Genomic DNA, 25,017 nt, shown 5'->3' with positions numbered 1-25,017 from the left:
CCTAACTGCCCATCAATGGCAGACTGGATAAAGAAAATGTGGTACATATACACCATGGAATATTATGCAGCCATAAAAAAAATGAAGTCATATTTTTTGTGTGAACATGGATGAAGCTAGAGACCATTATCCTTAGTAAACTAACCCAGGAATAGAAAACCAAATACCACGTGTTCTCACTTATAAGTGAGAACTAAAGATGAGAACACACAGACACAAAGAGGGGAACAACACACTGCACACTACCTGAGGGTGAAAGATGGGAGGAGGGAGAGAATTAGAAAAAATAACTATTGGGTCCTAGACTTGGAACCTGGGTGACAAAGTAATCTGAACAACAAACCCCTCTGACACGAGTTTACCTGTAAAGCAAACCTGCACATGTACTCATGAACTTCAAATAAAAGTTTGTTTTTTGTTTTTTGAGGCAGAAGTCACCCCTACCTTGAAAGAACTTTCTACATAGATGGCTACAGTGTTACTGAGCCTTTTGTTTGGTCCATCCTAAATGTCATAGGAAAGCTTTTAAACTGCTCTGGATCAAGATTAGTGCCTGTGGTATTTCATTTCTCCTACTCAACTGTTACAGTTACATGATCTTAGAAATTCTTTTTGGCATGTTGATGACTGTATCATTCAAGTTGCATCAAGAGAGACTTCTTCCTACATGGAGCTATTAGGGCTCTCTTTTGGACACATACACAACTTCAATTTACATCGAAGACAACTTATTTTAATGAAATTGCTTATTTGTTTGCTTTAGTCCCTAGATTACATGATCCTTGGGGCAGGGACTATTCTTTGAATATTTCCTGGCAGTTTTTTATCTCTCAATACAGAGCGTAAAGGAAGAAAGAAAGGAAAGGAGGAAGGGAGAGAAGAAGGCATCCTTGCTTTCTATATCCTAAACCTATAATTTTGTCAAAGAAGAATATTAAATTTGCCTGAAATGTTAAAAAAAAAAAATAGGTCATAATAGTGGGGCCCTAATTCAATAGGGCTGATGTCTCTATAAGAGGAAGAGACATCGAAGTTTGCTCTCCCTGGGTGCACAAAGAGGCTATGTGAGGACATGGCAAAAGGACAGCTGTCTACAAACCAGGAAGAGGCCTCGCCAGAAATCAGCCCTTGACAAAACCTGGATCCTGGACTTTTTGCCTCCAGAACTGTGAGAAAATTAATTTCTGTTGTTTAAGCCACCCAGCCTGTGGTGTTTTGTTATGGCAGCCCAAGCAAACTGATATACCAGATATTCACATGTATCTACTGTTTCACCATAATAGCCTTTCTTACTTTGATCAAATTACTGCATCAGGATTTGATCTTAAATTTCCTGTTTCCTTTACTTTTGGAAATGTAGCTGAGCATCCAAATTTCACTCAATTTGGATGCTAACAAGATTAGACAGTTATCTGACAGTAATCGGTGCCTCATCTTATTCTGTGTCTTCTTCCATCACCATCCCACTAAGGTGCTTGCATTTTGTGGTTTCTTTTGGTCAGATACTAAACATTTTTCAGGCATTTTGAATTTTGCCATTGTAAATGGTGAAAGATTCTCTCTCTCTCTCTCTGTGTCTCTCTGTCGCTCTCTGTCTCTCTCTCTCTCTCTCTCTCTCTCTCTCTGTGTGTGTGTGTGTGTGTGTGTGTGTATTGGGGGGGTGGTGATCAGGATGCTAATCTATGCACAGTGACCTTTGTTTCTATCTGGCTGAGCAGATGTAGGAATTAATCATTGTCACTCCTGGATGGTGCTGCTGCAGCTGTCCCCCACTGCCTTTCTGCCCCTGATAGATTTATTAGTGTGTTTCGTTTGCTGAAAACATGCCTCAGCACAGAAAAACTGGAAAATTAAAGACACTTATCTGTGAGCATAATTTTTTAGAAACATGGTTTTTTCTACACATCTGTACCTATATACTCTGAGCTCTTTAAAAAAAAAAAGGAGGAAAAGAGGAAAGAGCAAAAAGGAAAACAAACAGGTAATATTGTTTCTGTAACATCAGAACAATTATTTCCCAGCTGAGAATGTTCATACTGGAACAGTGTCATGGCCCTCTAGCCTAGATTGCAAAGAACCGATTGTTTTCTAATTTCTTTATCTTTCTTTTTGCAACTGCCCACCCCCTCCCCTTTTAACTGCCAACTATCAGCCAGAATTTGGACATACTTGGGACGCTAGGCACAAGAAAATAAGTGGTCTGGGTTACTTACTGCTAAATATATTTTATAGTAGGCATCACTACAACCTTCAGACTGTAACTAACACTTTCTAGATCCCAAGTAACCCCACTACGTAGATATCCCTGCAGCTTTATCAAATCCAACCCGTGGGGATATTGATACTGGCCTGGGTGAAAATCAAAGTAGCTACAGCGCTTTCAATGTTGGAAATCTGCCAAACAATCCAGTATGAACTTCCTGAGCCTGGGCTGTTTATTTTCATTCCACCCCACCCCCAAATCAGTCAGCACTCCCTAGGGCAGAGACTAAATAGCAGCCTGTGCCTATTCAGAGTTGGCTTATTCCTTTCTGGTGGCTCATCCCCTCTCCAAAATCCAAGACCTTGGCCTTAGATATCTTGGCTAGCTTGGGCCTTTCTGGTACCACCCTTCACTCTCTAGGAGCTCTGAGAATATTCTGCACTCCTTGACCCTCTTGATAGAATAACTCACAGTTTACTCTTTCATTGACTCTTTCTATATTTCTTTTCTTCAGAATGATCTTCTGGTTTTAGACATCCTTGCATGTTCTGTCCCTAAATCACCACTGCTTGTTATTACGTTCATGTTCCCAATATCTGGCATATGGGTCCTAATACCATGGGTCCACCCAGACTCATGAATTTAAACTTTTCTGGTCTAAACTCTTCTGCCACCATTTGAGCCTCAATTCTGTGAATGTTTTTGTCTCTAAATGCCAAACACCTTAGTATAAGAAGGCAGATTAATCCTCTGAATGTCAACCTCATAGTTAGGCCTATGTCCCAAGAAAGAGAAATGAAAACTCCTATTAGTAGTAACTCATTTTGATCGTATAATCAATTGTGGGACCATTTTCTTAAAACTATATTTTATTGCCTGTAACTATTTCCTGGAGGATAATGATCATCCTTAAATTACTATGTGTTTTGTGAAGTTGGTGCTTTACTTCTCATGTCCTAAATTTGCATATCTGAATCTTTAAATTGTAGCTTCTCTTTCAAGGCTTCTAGGATTTCATTTGCCATAGTTGGGATCTCTTTGTGATTTGATAGGTTTCAATCACATCTTCACTAGCCTTCTTTCCAAGCCACAGAATTGTCTGTCTTCAGTAGAGACCCTGCCATTCTAGTTATCTCACTGGAATTTGTTTTCCTCATATCCTTCTTGAGCAAGGTGACTAAAGCCAAATGTTTCATTCTGGTACTTTGTGAGGCACTACCCTGGACTTTAAGCTCTCAGAAGAAGAGAAAGGAGGTGGCCTAGTTTTGTATGAGATATACAATGAAGAATAGAACAATAGAAATGTTATGGGCAAGGGGAGTCTTTCTCCAATAACTATGAATAAGAATTCCTTGGACACATACAATAACAATAGGAATATACTTACTCTGTTTTCCTTTTGAGATATTCTTCACATACCATGAAGTTCTCCTTCTTAAAGTTTGCAATTTAATAGTTTTTAGTATATTCACAAGGTTGGGTAACCACCATCACTATCTAATTCCAGAACATTTTAGTCACCTGCCAACAAAACTTTGTACCTGTTAGCAGTCTGTCCTCATTGCTCTCTTCCTCCCACACCTGGAAACCACTAGTCTACTTTCTATCTCTAAAGATTTGCCTAGTCTGGACATTTCATATAACTAGAATTATTGAACATGGGGCCCTTTGTGTCTGGCTTTTTTCATGTAACATAATCTTAGCACAATGTTTATAAGGTTTCCCCGTGTTGTCACATAAAGCATTACTTTATTTCTTTTTATGGCTGAACACCCCATTATATGGATTGTCCACATTTTGTTTATCCCTTCATCAGTTGATGGTCTCTGTTGTTTCCACTTTGAGGCTTTTATGAATCATATGCTGCTGTGAACATTTGTGTACCAGCTTTTTCATGAATATATGTTTTTACTTATCTTGAGTATATACCTAGTAGTGGAGTTCCTGGGTTATATGGTGACTCTGTGTTTAACATAAGTGTAGAACTATTTTTCAAAATGACTATACCATTTCACAATCGCACCAACAATGTGTGAGGGTTTCAGTTTCTCCACATCATCACCAACACTTTTTTTTATTATCTGCCTTTTAAATTCTAGCTATTCTACTGGGTATCTCATTGTGGTTTTGAGTTATATTTCCCTTATGACCAATGATGCTTTTATGTACTTAGTACCCATTTGCATATCTTCTCTGGAGAAATGTCTATTCGACTCCTTTGCATTAAAAAAATTCAATTGTCTTGGAGCTGGGTGCAGTGGCTCATGCCTGTAATCCAGCATTTTGGGAGGCTGAGGTGAGCAGATCACCTGAGGTCAGGAGTTTGAGACCAGCCTGGCCAACATGGTGAAACCCTATTTCTACTAAAAATACAAAAATTAGCTGGGCATGGTGACACATGCCTATAATCCCAGCTATTCTGGAGGCTGAGGCAGGAGAATCACTTGAACCTGGGAAGCGGAGGTTTCAGTGAGCCTAGATTGTGCCACTGCACTCCAGCCTGGGTGACAGAGTGAGACTCTGTCTCTAAATAAATAAATATATATATTGTCTTGGAAATATACTTAAATCAGTTGGCCTATAGTCTCAGCTACTCAGGAGGCTGAGGTGGGAGGATTGCCTGAGCCCAGTTTGATGTTTCAGAGAGCTATGATTGTGCCACCGCTCTCCAGCCTAGATGACAGAGTGAGCCCACATACCTGAAAAAAAAAAAAGAAAAAGAAAAAAGGAGAAAAGAAGAAAAGAAGAAAAAAGAAGAAAGAATAAGGAGGAGGAGAGAAGGAGGAGGAGAAAGAAGAAAGAGGAAGAGGAAAAAGAGGAGAAGGAGAAGAAATGTTCTTAAATCAATAGTTCTCAAACTTGGTTCACATTAAAGTTTGCTAAAATCCTGAGGCTCAGGCTTTACCCTAGGCTAGTTGAATGATAATATCTCGGGGTAGGACCCAGGCAACAGTTTTAAAAACAAGTCTCCAAAAACAACAACAAAAAAAAAACAAGTCTCCAGTTGATTCTAATATCTGAGAGTCATTGCTATAGACCACATGACTAAGCTGATGATACCAGTGTAAAAATGTTAAAGCTTTGGTAATTTAGAAGTTATGCCAGGTGTTAAAAATGGGAGACTTGACTCAAATGTGAATTATAAAATGCCTAATCAGGTGAAAAAATAGAGGTGAGATTTTTAACAAATATTGATGAACTTTCCTATAACAGGAAGTTTCAAACCACCTATAGCTAGAGAAAATTTTCCTGGCTGTGGTTCTTGCCTAGTGAGCAGGAGCTGGTTTTATGAGGTAACCATGGGGAGAGCCAATAAATATGAGTGATCATGATAATTAAATCTTTAAGCCCAGATAATTTATGTCAATTATTCAATGTTCATTAAGGAAGCTGAAAAAAATATGAGTATTAGCTAAAAGGAAATGGAAAGGCAGGCTTTTGAAAGGCATAAAAAGATTGGAGGCTATTTTAAGAGACTTTATTGGAAGCATAGGAAAAGAGTATCTGAGAATTTTTTTAATCCAATCACATATAAATGTGACAGTCACAGTAGTTATTGTGGAGGGAAATGACATCTCTTAAAGAATGTAAAAAGCTCCCCAGAGGAGAGCAAGAAGCCCACAGAGTGTATTAGGTTAGGTACAAAATCAGAAAAAAAGACTTTGAGAAACACTTTTGAAGAGAATCCAAAACACATAAAGGGATTATTTAAAATCTATTAAAAGGAATAGGCTAGAATAACAGTGGGATCTTTTACTGAGAATAAGGGGGTACAGGGAGTGCTCAGGTACCAAAGACAATAGACCAAACTAATTAAATGCCTCTGAATGTATTGAGAAAGATACCAGAGTGACAGCACATTCAAATTACCTACTATGAATGGATCCGTAGTAGGTAATTAAATAGTTTTTTGTATTTTGCATATTTCAAGTCTAGTAGGCAGAATAGATACTGATAAATCACTGGAAACTCTTGGTGTTTCTCTTGAGATTTCTGAAGGCCTCCAGAAGAATTTTTTTTCTTGTCTTGCCTCTCCCTAAAGCCACTGCCCTTGTCCTTCTGCTCCTATTACCACCAAGCCTCCTAAGTGCATAGTCTTCCCAAGCCACTTCACTTTCTCATCTCCAGTTCATTCTTCAACCCATTCTGCTAACTCCATTGAAAGGTCATTAAATCTGACTTGTTGCCAAAGTCATTAAATCAACAGATCTCTTTTTAGACTTCATTCTTTTTATCCTTTAGATATATGACACCATTAACTGTCTTTTCTGTTCCTCCTTTCTGAAACCTCTTTTCTTAACTTTTACCATATGTGAATGTCCTGGTTTTATCTCTCTGCTTCTTACCAGCGACCTTCACTGGCTCCAGAATTACTTAGGTATTTCTTTCTTTTTTTTTTTTTAAAGGCTAGTCAAATGAAGCAGTGGGAATGGAGAAGGAACAAAGAAATCTGTAATTGGTTGTGATCAATTAATTGTAAACACTACTCCATTCAGACAAGCCTTATCTACTTAATTTTGATAACACTCTGGGTTCCAGGCCCTATCCACTTCTTACACTATATCCTTCACCTTGTTTTAACCTCTCCTGTGACATATCCTAGCCCCACCTCATCCCATTTTCTAATTCATAGTTGATATAGTCATATAGATGTTGTACAGTTGATTCTGATCCAGTAACCAAAACCAGATTAATATATTACCAGCAATCTTTCTATCACTCTGTGTAATTCCTGTTGTAGGGTTTTTTTTTGTTTTTTTTTGAGACGGAGTTTCACTATTGTTGACCAGGCTGGAGTGCTATGGCATGATCTCAGCTCACCGCAACTTCCGCCTCCTGGGTTCAAGCAATTCTCCTCCCTCAGCCTCCCAAGTAGCTGGGACTACAGGCACGTGCTACTGTGCCCAGCTAATTTTTTTTGTATTTTTAGTAGAGATGGGGTTTCACCAGGTTGACCAGGATGGTCTTGATCTCTTGATCCACCGACCTCAGCCTCCCAAAGTGCTGGGATTATAGGCGTGAGCCACTGCTCCCAGCCACTCCTGTTGTGGTTAATAGCACTATCATCCACCCATTCTCATTCTGAATTCCTTTGTCTCCCTACACATCCAGCTAGTTACCAGATCTTAGATATTTAACCTCTGAAATGTCTTTCAAATCTGTCTCCTATTGTCCATCTTCATTGCGCAACCATAGTCTTCATTTGTTTTTCATCTGGACTATTGCAATAGTCCCCTAACTCATCTTGCCCACTTTCTCAGCTACTGATCTCTTGCCAGAATTTTTTTTTTCCCAAACACAAACTAGTTTTAAAACCCAGACTTCTACTGCCTACATAACTCCTTAGGTAAGCATTTAAGGTCTTTTGTAGTGTGGCCCTAACATAAAAGTTCCACTTTTCCTCTTTAAATTAAGTTGTGCTCTGGTCATACAGGACACTGGCCATTCCTTGAGCATTCCATGTACATTCATCACCATGTCTTTGTTCATGCTCTTCCTTGTTTCACAACTCTTCTCATTTCTCACCTGACAAACTCCTATCCTTTAAGACAAATTTCTGTCTTCAAAATACGGGCCCTGGGCCAGCAGCAGCAGTATCACCTGTAACTTGTTAGAATGCAACTTCTTGGGGCCCCACTTTAGACTCTATTTAATCCAAAACTTTGTGTGATGAGGACCAGCAATGTGAATTTTAACATGTTCACCAGGTGATTCTGATGCATTCTAAAATTTAAGAATCACTGTTCTAGGGAACAATTTCTTTATTAATGGCCATATCACTTTACACATACCTGTATTACTTATTGTATTATTTAATAACCATGTTTACTTGTTCACTTATTTATCTGGTCTGCTAAGTTGTGAGTCCTCAAAGTCAAATACAATGTTTTGTGTTCTGACACCTGCCATAGTGTCTGGCACATAACAGGTGCTTGATAAGAATTCAACATATTAAAATATACCCAATTCCCTGTAGGATTCAGTCTAGTTAGAGTACATAGAGAGGGCTAAATAAAGTGGCGTCCAAGACATTTACTCATAAAGGTTGATATACACCACACAAACCAAAAGCATACACACTGACAATAACAAATGTCAGCAAGGTAATAACCAGTGGATACAAGGCTTAATACCTATGTGATGAAATCATCTGTACAGCAAACTCCAGTGATACTAATTTACCTGTGTAACAAACCTACACTTGTACCCCTGAGCTTAAAGTAAGTTTTTTAAAAAACAACAAAAAACGAACAAATAAAGCAAATGTCAGCAAGGATGAAGAGAAGCTGAATTTCTCATACATTGCTGATATATCTACTCTGGAAAACACTTTAGAAGTTTCTTATAAAATTTTTCCCTCACTGTGTGATTCAGCAGTTGCACTCCTGTATATTTACCCTAGAGAAGCGACTACCTATGTTTACACAAAAACCTGTATGCAGATGTTTTTAGCAGCTTTGTTTGTAATAATCAAAAACTAGAAACATTAACAATCAAAAAAGAAATCAAGAAAACAATTCCAAAATCAACTCAAAAATGGATTAAAAGCTTAAATGTAAGACCTGATACTATAAAAACTATCATAAGAAAGCATAGGAGAAGAGCTTCTGCCATTCGTCTGGGCAATGATTTTTTTGTTATGGCCCCAAAAGCTCAGGCAACAAAATAAAAAATAGACAAATAGGATTAAACTAAAAAATTTTTGCACAGTAATGGAAACAATAAACAGAGCAAAGAGACAACCTACAGAATTGGAGAAAATATTTGCAAACCATCCATCTGGTAAGGGGTAAATATTCAAAGAATATAAGGAGCTCAAATCAATAGCAAGAAAAAAAATAATCCAATAAAAAGTGGACAAAGTACCTGAATAGACACTTCTCAAAAGAAAACATACAAATGTCCAGCAGGTTTATGAAAAAATGCTCACATCACTGATCACCAAGAAATGCAAATTAAAACCATGAGTTATTATTTCATACCTGTTATTATGAAAAAGATTAGAGACAACAAGTATTGAGGAGGATGTGGAGAAAAGGAAACCCTGTACACTATTTGTGAGAATGTAAATTAGTACAACTATTATGGAAAACAGTATAGAGGTTTCTCAAAAAATTAAAAATAGAATTATCATATAATCAAGCAATTCTACTTCTGGGTATATATCTAAAGGAAATGAAATCAGCGTATGAAAAAGATATCTGTGCTCCCGTGTTCACCGCAACATTATTTCCAATAGCCAAGATATGGAACCAACCTAAGTGTTCATTTACTAATGAATGGATAAAGAAAATGTTATACACACACACACACTGGAGTACTATTCAGTCTTAAAGAAGGAAATCCTGTCATTTGCAAAAACATGGATGAACCTGAAAGATGTTATGCTAGGTGAAATAAGCAAGACATAGAATAACAAATACTACATGATCTCACTTATATGTGGAATCTAAAAAAGTTGAACTCATAGAACCAGAGAGTAGAATGGTGATTGCCACAGACTGGGGTGGATGTGGTTGACAGAAATGGGGAGATGATGTTAGATCAGAGGGCACAAAGTTCCGGGTAGGATGAATAAGTTGTGGAGAGCTATACAGCATAGTGTCTATAGTTAGTAATAACGTGTTGTATACTTGAAGAATTCCAGGAGAGTATGTCTTAAATGTTCTTGCCACAAAAAAATGATAAGTATGTGCAGTGATGGATGTCAATTAAATTGATTCAATAATTTTAATCATTTCACAATATATACAGATATCAAAATACCATGTTGTACACTGTAAATATACAATATTTGTCAATTATACTTTAATAAAGCTGGGGGAAAAAAATGGAAACTTAAATATCCTTCAAGGAGGTGAATGGATAAACTGTGGGACATCCATACAATAGACTACTAGCTACCAATAAACATGAAACAAAGTATTGATACATGCAACAACTTGGATGGAGCTCAAGAGCATATGCTGCATGACAAGTGTCAGTCTCAGAAGCTTACACTGTAAGAGTCCAGTTCTATACAACATTCTCAAAAGACAAACTTACAGTGATGGAGAATGGATTCGTGGTTGCTAGGAGTTAGGTTGGGGAAATGTGTGACTATAAAAGATAGCGTGAGAGAGTTGTGTTTGTAAGTGTGTATGTGTGACGGAACAGTTCACTGTCCTGATTATGATGGTAATCACGTGGTGAATTTCATAGAAATCTATATATGTGATAAATTTCATAGAACTACACACACAGACACACACACACACACAAAATACACATAAACACTGGCAAAATTTAAATAGGGTATGTAGTTTTTATAATAGTATTGCACCACTGTCAATTTCCTGATTTTGATTATGAACTCTGGTTATGTAAGATGTTATTGGTGAAAGCTGGGTAAAGAATACACAGGAACTCTCTGTATTGTTTTTGCAACCTCTTGTGAGTCTTAAATAATTTCAAAATGAAGTTTTTGAGGAAAATAAAGCACAGGGATTTCTGATGAAAGATAATTAAAAAGCACTGCTTGACATGCTAACACAGGGCCCAGGAAGTGGAGAGCTCGCTGTCCAGTGGAGGTGGAAAAAGGGGTACAAGGAAGTAGAGATTCCTAACTTGAAGAACATTTGGTAGAACATGGGCCACACCTCTCAAACTTGTCACTCCTGGCTTGGGGAGGAGCTAATACTAAGGTGTAAAGGAAAATGAAAGCTTCCTTCTCATCAGCTTCCCACATGGGGAATGAGGGGAAGAAATCTCTCCTCAGTAGGCCTCCTCTTTCTCAATAGGGAAAACAGAGAGAAGGGGACAAGGGTTCCTTCTTAACAATGGTCACAAAAGGTTATGTGTGCAAACAGTGAAAGATTAAATGGCATAAGAACTCAGGCTCTGGAATCAAACCAAGCCTCAAATCCAGTGGCTTGGTTGTTCTATTGAACTTTGCTAAACCCTGTTTCCCTATTTAAAAACAGGAGTAATGATACTATTTATCTCAGAATGCTGATTACATTAGATTGTCTACGTAGAGCACCTAGCAACCACCTAGCACATAGATAATCAGTGTTGGCTACACTTTTTAATACTATTCTATGCCATTACCAATTTTCTAAGAAGTAACAATAATACACTCAGATGATTCTGACCATAATGTAATTTTTGATGAAAGTTTCTTCAGGATCCTTCAGTACATCAAACTCATAAATTATATCAGTACTCGGTCCCTATACATGTAAATACAATTTAAAATTAATAGTTGTTACTTTCTATTACATGTCTTTTATGTGCTTTGCACTTTAAATACATTATCTCTAACCTTTATATCATGCAGGATAAATACTATTTTCCCCATTTTCAGATGAGGAAACTGCTTCAGAGTGGTTAGGCAAATCTCCAACATCTATAAACAACATAGTAAACCTAGCCAGTCTGATTTCAAAGCCCAGGCTCTTTGCACTACAGTTACCTCAGTAGTAATCCATAAAAGACGCTTAAACATGTATGCAATGCCTATTAGTTGTTCTTTTTACATCACATTACATGGCAGACTATATAACTCCTGCCACAGCCTGGCACAGACCCTTCCAGGTCATTGCCAGAGCCAATGGAGACACTAAACAATGACAGAAACCAAGAACCCAGAGCTGATTGTAGCAAGAATTCAGTCTGGAGTTCAGTTGGTAGGTAAATCCAGAGGCATCATGGAAATTGTGCTAAGGTCCAAGTTCCAAGCCAGCAGTCAGAATCTAAAGGGGCAGATAAAACCCATCAGAAGGCTCTGGAGGCTCTGTGCCCCCCAGGGGATTCGTGGCTTCCTCTCTGTCTCCTCTTGATGACACTACCAGCTATAAATGGGGACTTTGTGGATCCTCAGTCGAGGAGGCAGGTGAAAATTCTTGGCCTACCAGCACTACCACAGGACATTAAACACCAGAGCAGGAAGACCCTGGGTGTTCATAATCAGTGTGATGGAAACAGGAGTCAGGACATCTGAATTTACATGCTCCCTATCTGGTGATAAAGCAGCATGTAGATTTCTTCATCTTAAAATGAAGGAGTCAGGTCAGATCACTGATTTTCAAACTGTGTTTCTCAGAACTCAAGGACTCCAGTCCTGCCATGGAAAGACAGTGGGTGCAGATAGATGGGAGCAAGCAAGTCCTTCCTGTACAGCACCCTTCCTTTCATCTCTTCCAAGTACTGAACCTTATGTTCTAATGATTTATCCAGTGTAACAAGCATTTAATAAGTTTCTATGAGGCTTGGGGCCTTGTAGAAGGTGCTGATGGGGACAAAACTGAGTAAAACCCAGTCCCAGCATCATGAATTCCTAGATTCTGGCTTAGTGGGGAACCATTCCAGCAGCTGTCATTGTTCAGGATTCCTCTCCGATTCCAAGAAACACCAAGGCCCAGAGTTCTACTGCCGACCCGAAGATAAGAAAGAGAGGAAAGAGGCTAGGTGTGGTGGCTCATGCCTGTAATCCAAGCATTTCAGGAGGATGAGGCAGGTGGATCACCTGAGGCCAGGAGTTCAAGACCAGCCTGACCAATATGGAGAAACCTTGTCTCTACTAAAAATACAAAAATTAACTGGGCATGGTGGAGCATGTCTGTAATCCCAGCTACTGAGGAGGCTGAGGCAGAATTGCTTGAATCTGGGAGGTGGAGGTTGCAGTGAGCCGAGATCGTACCACTTACTCAAGCCAGGGCAATAAGAGCGAGAAAGTCCATTAAAAGAAAGAAGAGAAGGAAGGGAAGAAAGGGAAGGAAGGAAGGAAAGAGAGAAAGGAATCTTCTCCAGTATGGCAGGCAATCTCTTCTGCCTCAGAGAGATCTATTAACATGTCACCTGGTAGCCCACAATATTCTGCTTTAGCAGTGACTCATTGTGATTGGATGTTTCCTATGGCCAATTGTGCTTGTGCTTCATGCCCTACTTAAAATCAGGACATCTGCTCTGCCCTTTGGAAGAGCTACAAGTCTCCTGCCAGGAATTGCTCAAGGCCTTTTCCTGCAGCTAAGCGGAGAAAGGAAGTTGAAATCACTGCCTCATAAATTACGACACATGCCGGGGTTGTAGCCCTAGTGTCTGAGGTTTTAGGTGAAAAGACGATTTTTTGTGTGTGTTTAGTGTTTTCCTTATGGCATTTAAAAGCACATTTAAAATATAATTGTATGAAATATGGCAAAAATCATAGAAACTAATTTTTTGAAAGCAAATAAACCGAAAAAATGCAGAATGTGCCCATAATAGTCCTAAGTAAAGCCACGCAAACCTCCTTTCCAGTAAGGGTATCCTTTGGGACTTTTCCCCCTCCTCATCACCAACTTATCTTGAATTTATCCGTATGCTTTTTCACCACTGCTCCTAAACTTCAGCCATAATAATGAGATAATGGGCATTTAGTCTTATATCCAAATTTCCATATTTCAGCTTTTAAAATAGTTGCAAGGATGCTTTTAAAGTTGATCCTGGCCAGGAGCGGTGGCTCACGCCTGTAATCCCAACCCTTTGGGAGGCCAAGGTGGGAGGATTGCTTGAGTCCAGGAATTCGAGACCAGCCTGGGAAACATAATGAGACCTTGTCTCTACAAAAGAAATAAAAATTAACTGGGTTCGATGGCGTGCACCTGTAGTCCCAGCTACTTAGGAACCTGAGGTGGGAGGATCGCTTGAGCCCAGGAGGTCGAGGCTGCAGTGAGCCAAGATCACGCCACTGCACTCCAGCCTAGGTGAGAGAGTGAAATTTTGTCTCAAAAATTAAATTAAATTGAAAAGTTTAATTTAGACTGCTTTTAAAGTTGAACCTCCTGGCCAGGATCAACTTTAAAAGCATCCTTGTAACTATTTTAAAAGCTGAAATATGGAAGTTTGGATATAAGACTAAATGTCCATTATCTCATTATTATGGCTGAAGTTTGGGACAGTGGTGAAAAAGCGTACTGATAAGTTCAAGATAAGTTGGTGATGAGGAGGGGGAAAGCCCCAAAGGATTCTAGCAAACTAACACAGGAACAGAAAACCAAACACTGCATGTTCTCACTCATAAGTGGGAGTTGAACAATGAGAACACATCACACAGAGAGGGAACATCAAATATCGGGGCCTGTCAGGGGGCAGAGGGGAAGGGGAAGGAGAGCATTAGGACAAATACCTAATGCATGCAGGGATTAAAACCTAGATGATGGATTGATAGGTGCAGCAAACCATCATGGCACATGTGTATCTATGTAACACACCTGCACGTTCTGCACATGCATCCCAGAACTTAAAGTAAAATTAAAAAAAAAAAAAGGAAAGAAATAAAAAGTTGATCCTTAGGCCTGTTTATAGTCCAAGGGAGCTATGAATGCTGAAATTTGTACACTGTCAATTTATATGTATATTCACATATTAATATCTATAATATACATAGATTCAGGATCATAGATTTTTGTCAAATGGCCTAGTAGACACTGATAAAACAACTTCTAACATTAAATTAAAATTATTCTGTTTTAAAGAAAAAGAAAGAATAAGAAAATCATTTTTGCAATGAAAAGGTCAGAAGCCAGGGAGGTGGTGTCCTAATAAGCTGATAGTAGAGATTATACCTCCTTTGACTTCCTATCTCTGGTTCCTAATACCTTGGCAAGTTGGTATTTAGGAATTGTTGAATTAATATTTGGCACATGAAGATCATTAAAGTGATAACTCATAAAGCATGGGGACAACAGGTTATTTGCTAAAGGAGAATTTGGGGCACGATATTTAGCAAGTCTGCTTTCACACTTAACTCTAAATTTCTGTTTGTTTGATTACTTGATTGATTTGGATGTAAATTCTGTTGCACCTCTGGGTAAATCAAGTCAGCCTGTTCTTCCTAGTTAAGAAAGAGAGCCAGAAATGCAAAGTATAGCTAGCTTATTAATAAGCCAAGGACAGGGATAAGAAATTTATCTGTGCTAGGAGCAGTGGTTCATGCCTGTAATCCTAGCACTTCTGTGGGCAGAATATCTTTGTTCTTCCAAGTGCTCTCCAACTTCAGCAGCTTTGGGCCTGAACTGACAATGTGGGGTAAGGAGCTCACTCTTGCCATATAAAACAAAGCAGGACTGCAGGAAAGCAGGCAGATTTGGAAAGGCCAGGCCCACCCAGGACAAGAGGCAGTGCTGCTGTTTACAATAGCAAAGACCTGGAACCAACCCAAATGCCCATCGATGATAGACTGGACAGGGTAAATGTGGCACATATATGCCATGGAATATTATGCACCCATCAAAAACAATAAGTTTGTGTCCTTTGTAGGGACATGGATGAACCTGGAAACCATCATTCTCAGCAAACTGACACAAGAACCGAAAATCAAACACCGCATGTTCTCACTCATAGGCGGGTGTTGAACAATGAGAACACATGGACACAGGGAGGGGAGCATCACACACTGGGGTCTGTTGCGGGGGAATAGGGGAGGGACAGCGGGGGCTGGGGAGTTGGGGAGAGATAGCATGGGGAGAAATGCCAGATATAGGTGATGGGGAGGAAGGCAGCAAATCACACTGCCATGTGTGTACCTATGCAACAATCTTGCATGTTCTTCACATGTACCCCCAAACCTAAAATGCAATAAAAAAAAAAAAAAAGAAAAAAAAAAGAGGCAGTGCTGAGTGTGTGGCTCATGACAAAACATAATTTACAAATTTACTGGCTTCGAGGATGTAAAAAAATATAATTTACTGACTTCAGGGATGTAAAAAGGCATGTTTCCTAGCCCATCTGCAAGCAGAAATTCAGTCCAAGATCAGCACATTTTCTGAAGCCTGGGAGTGGGATGCATGTTGTTAACCTTGGATGCACATGTCTGCTAAGAGTCTGTAATCTGTGTGGTCATGAAGATGAGATCTCATCCATCAATTGCTTGACAAGGGCTACATCGTGTCTCTGGGCCTGTATGACCCTCAACACACAACATATGAAATATATTGGACAAAAGCATTTCCTGGGAGAATTCTCCAGCAAGAATTCAGCCAATGGAAAGGAATTTTTAAAGTGGCCCGATCTCATTGGAGACAAGTAAACATATATATTCATGTGCATATGTGAATATACACTCCTCCGAGGTGCTGCACTTTCCTAGAAACAATGAGAGAAAAAAAAAGTATTACAGGCATCCTGTTAGGATCCTATCTCTATTTATTTTTAGACTCCTTTCAGCTCTATGCTGAGAGGGGAAGCAAAGGAAGGGCTCATCCAGAATGCAAAGCTTTTTAAAGAGGGTTTGGGGTGTATAGATTTGCTAAGTGGTGGAAACCCAGTGTCTGTGGAAGTTCACAGTATTCATAGCACTCAGAGCCCCCCAAAATCTCTGACCCTTGTATTCACTAATTCCAGAAAATTTCCAGCTATTCCAGGGGACTCTGGGGATCTCCCTGAAACCACTACAGTTACCCAGAACGCGCCCCTCCTAACATGCAGGCATTGAACCAGTTCCTGACTCTCCCCTGACTCTCACAGATCTCTGGCACTTTAAGAGCCATATGGCACACGTGCCTAGCCATCAGCCTTCTGCCTAACAGAGGAGTGCTTTCCCAGGGAAAATTAAGATTAGGGAAGAGGACAAAGGAAAAATAGATGGGGTTTCCATATCCATTAATCAATTCATTCAATAGATGGTTATGGAACACTTAACCATTTTCCAAAGACTGTGCTATAGTGTGAGTTATAGAATAAGAAACAGCCTGGCTTTTGAGGAGTAGAAACTGTCTAGTGGAACTAACATTAAAAGGCAGTAATATAACATGACAATTGTACGGATGCAGATAGACCCTGGGGTGTACTGTGGTTGAATGGAACAGCAAGGAGGCCATGTAGCTGGAGTGGGGTGTGCTGTTCTGCTGTTCCTTGGAAACACCAGGCACTTACACACTGCAAGGCTTTGAAATGGCTGTTCTCTCTGCCTGGAATATTTCAATACATGTATCTGCATAGCTCTCCTCTTTCTCTCCTGATTGCTTGTTCATATGTTACCTTCTTAACCAGGGTTATGATGACAACCCTATTTAAAATTATAAACTATTCTCAGAATTCTGAATCCTTATCCTGCTCTATTCTCTTCCCCTGCCCCCATCCAGCCATAGTACCTATTACCTTTTAACATATTACATAACTTACTTGTTTATTATTATGATTTTGCTTATTGTTTTCTCCTCCCAATAGAATTGTTCATGATATACTCCCAGAACTAGAATATTACGTGGACACTGAAAAAAAAGAAAAGAAAAAAGAAATGAGGTCTAGAAACAACAGGTATCAAATGTGTAGGCTTTGTAGACTCTGGTAAAGACTGGCTTTTCCTCTGGGAAATGGAGAGTCATTGTGGGATTTTGAGCAGAGAAGTGACATAATCTTATTTATCTTTAATGGATTACTCTAGCTGCTATGTTGAAGATAGACTTGAGGGAAGTGCCAGGGTAGAAGCAGGGAGACCAGTTAGGAGGCTATTGCAACAATCCAAATAAGAAATGCAAAGTAAGACTTTGATCAGGTGGTGGCAGCAGAGGTGGTGAGAAGGAGTTAGATTCTGATGTATTTCGAGGATAGAGTCAACAGGATTCATGACAGATTGGATGTGGGTGGTGAGCAAGTCAGGATGACTCCAAGGTTTTTGGTCCAGGCAAATTGAAAGGTGGAGTTTCCATTATCTGAAATGGGGAAGAATGTGAGCAATTGAGGGAGAGACTCAGAGTTAAATTTTGAACAGATTGTAGTTAAATTGGTGTTGGGATATTGGTATTTAGAATTCCTGAGGGGAACCATTCTGAATGACCCTAAGACCCAGAGTGTAACCTGGGGACAGGTGTCTGAAGAGAAATAAAGTGAAGTCATTATGATTGAAGAATTGAGAACCCTGGAGGCTGAAAGGCTAATGAAATCTCCTAGGATGTTCTACTAGGATGGTGGCCCAGGCCCAAGAGTAAGGAATGGGGCCAGACGTTATGATAGACAGTTTAAATACAAATAGTTAGGGGTCACACTAATATTAGCTTGAGGTGTGAAGAATTTTAATTGGGTGCAGATTGGTGTATACATTAGAAATAAGCAAGAAATCAAAAGGTCAAATTTGCTGAAACATATCAGATAACATGATAAAACTCTTTGGAGTTTTATTTGAGATAGATTTATAGTCCCATTGTAGCATGGATCAAAAATATTAAGTTTAGAAAGAAATTGGATAAATTTTTACAATTTAAACCTTGTTTTATTAAAAAGCATTTTGGAAAGACATTCGTACTTGGCTTTGGATAGGTTAAAGCTCAGTGATACCATTTATACCAACTCTTACAGCATTTTAGAAAGCATGGTCTTGTGACATCTTAGGAAAGTTTTCTGTTAGTCACAGCATGCAAACAAGTACCTTGTGCTCCATTTTCTGGCCATGTTTTCAGACTCAGTAACTCCAAATAAAATAAACTTCCAAGTTCATAAATCAACATTTGATAATGTTTTTGCAACTCATACCATTGAGCTGGTAGTTGTCACTTGAGCATCCAGATTCATTAGAGACTATTGAAATGATAATGCAGAATTACACAGGTTTTGCAGATGTAGTTTGATATTTATCTATATGTATTGAAACCTCACTTGAGAATAGAAAAATCAAGAAAGTTCTTGTCTTACATTTCCACTCAAGAAATAAAGAGGAAGAGATAATGAGATAGCTATATAATCCTTTAAAAAAAAAAAACTTCACTTTGTTTCTGACTGACAGTAACCCAATTCAAGCTTTTTACTCTTCATAAATGGAAGACAAGTAATCTAGATAGTACTGGCTCTCTATAATTAAGTATACAATATTTGAATCTATTTATTTGCTTTGTGGAAATTATGTGTTTGTGGCTGATTAAAATATTCAGCTACGTAGGCTTCATCTTTTAGCTCAATAGAAAAATAGAAATGACATTGGTGGTTGAATTCCTACCAATGTGGCAAAGACATTCCCCAGACATACATAATTCACCTGCTGAATTGGAGATGATTCACCTTTCAGTGACTTCACAGGTGTTAACTTGGCCAAATAAAAAAGGGAAATCATCTTATATTCATCTTTTCTTCCCCGAGGCAAGTTTTCAGTAAGATTGCTCAGGAAAAATCTCACACTATAGATATATAAGTCCATAGTATGTCTGTTTGAATAATGAATTAGCATCACTGTCTGAGAGGTGAAAACTATTCAATGTATATTTTGTGGAAAATAACTAAATTGAGTTCCTCTTAACTAAATCAGAAAGGGAAGGAATCCTCAATCAGGATTTCATGCAGTACTGTATCACTCAAGGAAACCTGATTTTATAGCGGTACTCAAATAAAATGGGTCCAGAGAAAAATTATGACAGAAACTTACCCATCAGTGATCTAAACAAAACAGACATGTGGCTGTGAAATCCAGGCAGTTGCTTGGTGAGGAGGTCACTGTCAGATAGTCATGACTCTTGCGTAGGAATGTAAGAATGGCCATGGGGAGGAATGGTCACAGTTACGGTCTCGCAGGAGTCCACCCACCGCTTGTGCCATTGCTCCAGCTTCTGACTGCACTAAGCAGCTGGTGCCAGGTCAGCAGTACTCTCTGCTCTCAATCAGTGTCAGCACTGGTCTCGCTAATGTAGTACTTTTCTTTAAAAAATGCTTTGTGAAGGTGCTGGTTAGCACTGTTCTTACTTCTGTAGTTAATATTCACCACATATTCCCCTTCTTTTGGTGGAGAGACAAAAAAATTAAGGAAAATCATTCTCCATAAGTCCACAGTCTGAAGACATGGAGGCTGAGGAGGCAGACCTGAATGAATAAGTGGATTGTATGATAGGGCTAGATCTTAAATTTGAATACAGGAGACTTAGATAAACCATAGAAGATTGTTCTTTATACATGCAGCTCTTTTGATAAGTGATAAAGGTGGTATGTTAAGATTAATAAGTCTGAATATAATGTACAGAATGTATTAGAACAGGGAAAAACCGGTGTTTACTGAGAGCTGAAGGTTATATCAAAAATCTAAAAAGTAATATTTTTGCATCATCTTAAAGTTTGCAAAGAGTTTTGGCACACACATCATCCCATCTTTGCAATAACCTGTGGGGTAGATATAAAAGATAATATTTCATTTTACAGATGAGGAAATAGGAGCCTGTTTCCTGGTCAGACAGGCTCAGTTAGCTGTGAGTGGCAGAGCTGGTATTCTCACCTGTCACACTCGACTCCAGTTCCATTGCTCTTAACATGATTATATCCTGGATAAACATGGTGTCAAGAATGGAGAGGCCAGGTGCAGTGGCTCACGCCTGTAATCCCAGCACTTTGGGAGGCTGAGGTGGGCAGATCACTTGAGGTCAGGAGGTCAAGACCAACCTGGCCAACGTGCTGAAACCCCATCTCTACTAAAAATACAAATATTAGCTAGGTGTGGTGGTGCATGCCTGTAATCCCAGCTAGTAGGGAGACTGAGGCATGAGAATTGCTTGAACCTAGGAGGTGGAGGTTCCAGTGAGCCAAGATTGCCCCACTGCACTCCATCCTGCACAACAGAGCAAGACTCCGTCTCAAAAAAAAATAAAGAATGGAGAGTGAACTTTGGAAGGCTAAGGCAGGCAGATCACTTGAGGTCAGAAGTTGGAGACCAGCCTGGCCATCATGGCAAAACCCTCTCTCTACTAAAAATACAAAAATTAAAAATTAGCCAGGGGTGGTGGTGGGCACTTGTAATTCCAGCTGCTCGGGAAGCTAAAGCAGGAGAATTGCTTGAATCTAGGGACCGGAGGTTGCAGTGAGCCAAGATCATGCCACTATGCTCCAACCTGGGCACAACCTGGGCAACAGAGTGAGACTCTGTCTCAAAAAAAAAAAAAAAAAAAAAAAAAAGATGGAGAGTGAGAGAAAACTCAGAGACTTTGAAATAAGAAGTGAAAGAGGCCAGGCACAGTGGCTCACATCTGTAATCCCAGCACCTTGGGAGACCAAGGAGGGCAGATCACTTGAGGTCAGGAGTTCAAGACCAGCCTGGCCAACATGGTAAAACCCCATCTCTAATAAAAATATAAAAATTAGCTGGGCATGTGGCAGGCGTTTGTAATCCCAGCTACTCGCGAGGCTAAGGCAGGAGAATCGCTTGAACCCGGGAGGTGGAGGTTGTGGTGAGCCAAGATTGCGCTACTGCACTCTACCCTGGGTGACAGAGCGAGACTCTTGTCTCAAAAAAAAAAAAAAAAAAGAAAGAAAAGTGAAGGAAATTTGGCAATTGATTGGGTATTTCTGATAAAGAAACAGAAGAAGGAAAATGTGATTCCTAGGTTTCTAAAACCTGGAAGAGGAGGACAGTAAGATTACAATATAAGCAGCTGATGTTGGCAACATGCCTATTATGTGCCAGGCTGTGTGCCAAGCAGTTTGCCATATTGCCTCATTAAATACTCACAACTCTTTGAAGGTAGATCTTATAATATTCTCATTTTAGAAAGCGTGTGTGTGCAAGTTGTTCTCACTTTTAGAAAAAGAAAAATATCTTCCCTCCAAAACAAGGTTAAGCTTGACTGGACTCATTGGCCTATGGTGACAGTACCTGGGGCCTGGGACAGTGGTTTGGTGTTCTCATGTGTATGAATGTATCACAATGCCAGACACAAAGTAACTAAGCTGAGCTCGTGGTGGTTATGACGTTTGCAAATCCAGCACTGCCAAACTGTTTAATGCCTCCTAGGTGATTTGCCTGTTATTAGAATAGACTTCACTAAGTGGATAGTTTTGCCTTGGCCCTGGCCTTTAAGGTGCCTGCCAGGTCATCAAGAGACATAGGTAGGAATGCTTTCCTCCTTAGTTATGATTTAAAAATAAAAGTATAACAAAGTATAATTATCAAATGACTATTAATAGAAATATTTATGTACACTGTTTAGATTAAAATGCCTTTCCTTCTCATTACTTGTAATTAATTAGTATCAGTCACTGTCCAGTGTGAGCCTGGTTACCCTTAGGTTAACCAGATCTCATCCTGAACTCTGTTGGTGCCCAGGGTATTTGTCTGAAGCCCTGATTGTTCACATTTCCCTCTAACTTTTAAACTTGTCTCTAATCTCATCTAAAACTATTAATACTTGAGAAAAGACCCTTCTCCAATTTCCTGTTTCTAATCCCTTCCTCCTCTTTCCTTCTTGGTCAAGTAGAGAGAGGAAAATGGTTTACGTATCAAATAAAGTAAATAGTATATGAAAAAAAAACCCAAACGTCTTTCCAAATAGTAGTTAACCTTACAGCTCATTTCTAAGGGCTCCAAACTCTCTGTGGGTACCTATCTGCTGGTTATTTATTCACTAAGCTGCACATGGCAGTCCCCTAGCAACCAAACTTCATGAATAAAATCCCAACTCTTCTCCAGTACCACCTGTTTGTAGGTAGTCAGCCTTCTTTAAAAAGACTTGGAGTTATACAAGCAATAAGTACTAGAGTGTAGTTCTTTTTGAAAATGAATGTAAAGAAATCATAAGTTTTCACAGGGCTGTAAAGTGGTTTCTTCCCAGGGGTCCTTCACTCCGAGGCTGCACTGGAGATTATGCTGGTGAGGAAGCTTTGATCTTGCAGGTCTTAGGCCCCAAGGCAAAAGGTCATGGCTGTAAGTGTCTTTCTTCCTGATCTTCTCTAGGATTGTGAAGATGTCCAGTCCCAATCTGAACATTGTGACCTTACTGGGCAGTTGTCTGACTTACAGTAGTGCTTACCTCTTTGGGATTCAAGATGTTTTAGTGGGGAGCTCAATGGAAACTCTCATTCAGGTAGGTGAAGTCTTAAAATTTGGTTTTGACTATAATGTTAAAGTTTTAATGATTTTCCTAAACCAGCTGCTTCCGTGGGTGGTGGTTACCTTTATCCTTGGTGTGGGCACTTTTTGAGCAATGCCAGAACACTTGGTGAGGTTCACTCTGTAGCCCGTGCCCTCTGTGGGACCCAGACCCTATACATCAGAGCGTGTTGAGAACTGACAAAGGTTACTCTTGTGACTCTTCTGTCCCCTTCCACCTATAGACAAGACTGTCCATGCTGTGTGTTGGGACCTCCCTTGTGTTTGGCCCCATTCTGGGAAAGAGCTGGCGACTCTACAAGGTGTTTACCCAAAGAGTCCCGGACAAGAGAGTGGTGAGTAGGCAGCAAGTACGCAATGCTTGACTGTAGATGGCAGCTTCACCGTTGCTTAACAGCTAGAGAAGCTCATGCAGATTATTGAGCCTAGCCCCTTTTCAGGGCATCCAAAGTTCTTGTTTCTCATTCCAAACCCTGGAATCATGTGACCTCATAAGGCCCCAGGCCTGAAAGGCTGTGGATCAATGCTGCTGAAGATAGGTCTTCAAACATGGGCTCTGGTTTCTATGTACCCCAGGCCCTGTGGAGACATGTGAGCTGGCCAATACCTGGCACTAGTTTGAGGCAGAACAAGATGCCCAGAGACTGTTGTTTGGCACAGGTGTGAGCTGGAAGTGAAGGGAGGAAGAGTGATTACAGAGAAACGGTAGCAAGTAAGTAGTTATTTCTCTCCTTGGAGCCCAGTTCTTTTTTTATGTAGAAGGCAGTTCTCTGTACTGAGACGGATGTGCCTGGAGCAGTGAGCAAGGAAGAGCAGATAGAATCAACCCTAAGTTATGAGGCAGCCAGATCACTGACTGATGTTTATCAGTCATCAACTTGAGCACATTTCCCCATTTTATCAGATCGTCTGATGAGACTGTGAAAACCTCAATTCCTGACCATTATCCTCATTGGATGTAGGCCCTGCCCAGACCCAATATGTCATTTGATTGGTGTTTACTTCTCTGGAACGATAGGGTTTTTTTTTTTTTTTTTAGCAAATGTTATTGAATCATGGTGTATACTTACCAAAAACTCAGCTGTGAGCAACCATACATATGCAGAAGATTGCCTAAAAGGACAAAAACTGCATTTATCACTCAAGAACACTGATTTCTTTTTTAAAACTAGCTTCATTGAAGTATAATTAACATGCAGTGAACTGCACATATTTAAAGCATATGTTTGATAAATTGTGACATGGATATACAACCAAGACACATGGTGCATAATGAACATATGCCTCATCTTCAAAAGCTTCCTCACACCCTTTGTTATCTCCCTCTCCTGTCCAATCCTTATATCCCCTGTTCCTGTCCTCAGGAAATCATTAATTTGCTTTCTGTCACTGTAGATGAATTTGCATTTTCCAGAGTTTTATATAAATCGAACCATACAGTGTGGACTCTTTTTTCTTTGGCTTATTTTACTCACATAATTGTTTTTATGAATATTACAGTTATTTATGTTGTGTGCATCAATAGTTCTTTCTTTGTTATTGCTGAGTAGTATTACAATGCATAGATATACATTTGCTTATCTGTTGATGGATGTTTGGGTTTTTGCCATTTGTGGCGATTATAAATAAAGCTGCTATCAACATTCATGTACAAAGTCTTTGTTTAGACATAAGCTTTTATTTCTCTTGGGTGAAAACCTAAGGGTAAGATGGTTGGATCAGAGGGGAGGTGTATATTTAACTTTTAAAGAAACTGTCAGACTGTTTTTCAAAGTGGTTATACTATTCTGCATTTCCACCAGCAATGTATGAGAGTCCATTTCCTCCACATTCTTGCCAATATTTGTTTTGATCAGTCTTTTTCATTTTAGGCATTCTAATAGGTATGTGTGGTAGTATCTCATTATGGTTTTGAATTTGCCTTTCTCTAATGCACTATTGAGCATTACTTCACATACTTTTTATCATCTATATATCCTCTTTGGAAAACTGTCTGTTAAAA

The 25,017-nt window shown here is 39.4% G+C and overlaps 1 protein-coding gene across 4 annotated transcripts in view; it reads left to right on the top strand.

Moving 5' to 3' along the window:
* The window catches only part of GPR156 (G protein-coupled receptor 156), a 131,907-nt gene that overhangs the window by 81,034 nt on the left and 25,856 nt on the right, over positions 1-25,017 (top strand). For all 4 annotated transcript variants that reach the window (XM_012463922.2, XM_012463920.2, XM_064374666.1 and 1 more), the window contains 2 exons: positions 22,860-22,989; positions 23,240-23,350. In XM_012463922.2, the coding sequence (XP_012319345.1) occupies positions 22,860-22,989; positions 23,240-23,350 (241 nt within the window). The remainder of the gene's footprint in view (positions 1-22,859; positions 22,990-23,239; positions 23,351-25,017) is intronic.

This window comes from Aotus nancymaae, unplaced genomic scaffold (assembly GCF_030222135.1).
Source record: "Aotus nancymaae isolate 86718 unplaced genomic scaffold, 86718_ANA_hifiasm-v0.15.2.pri h1tg000011l, whole genome shotgun sequence".
NCBI lineage: Eukaryota > Metazoa > Chordata > Mammalia > Primates > Aotidae > Aotus > Aotus nancymaae.
Note: the sequence above shows the minus strand (reverse complement) of the source record. Positions and strands in the feature narration are given on the sequence as shown.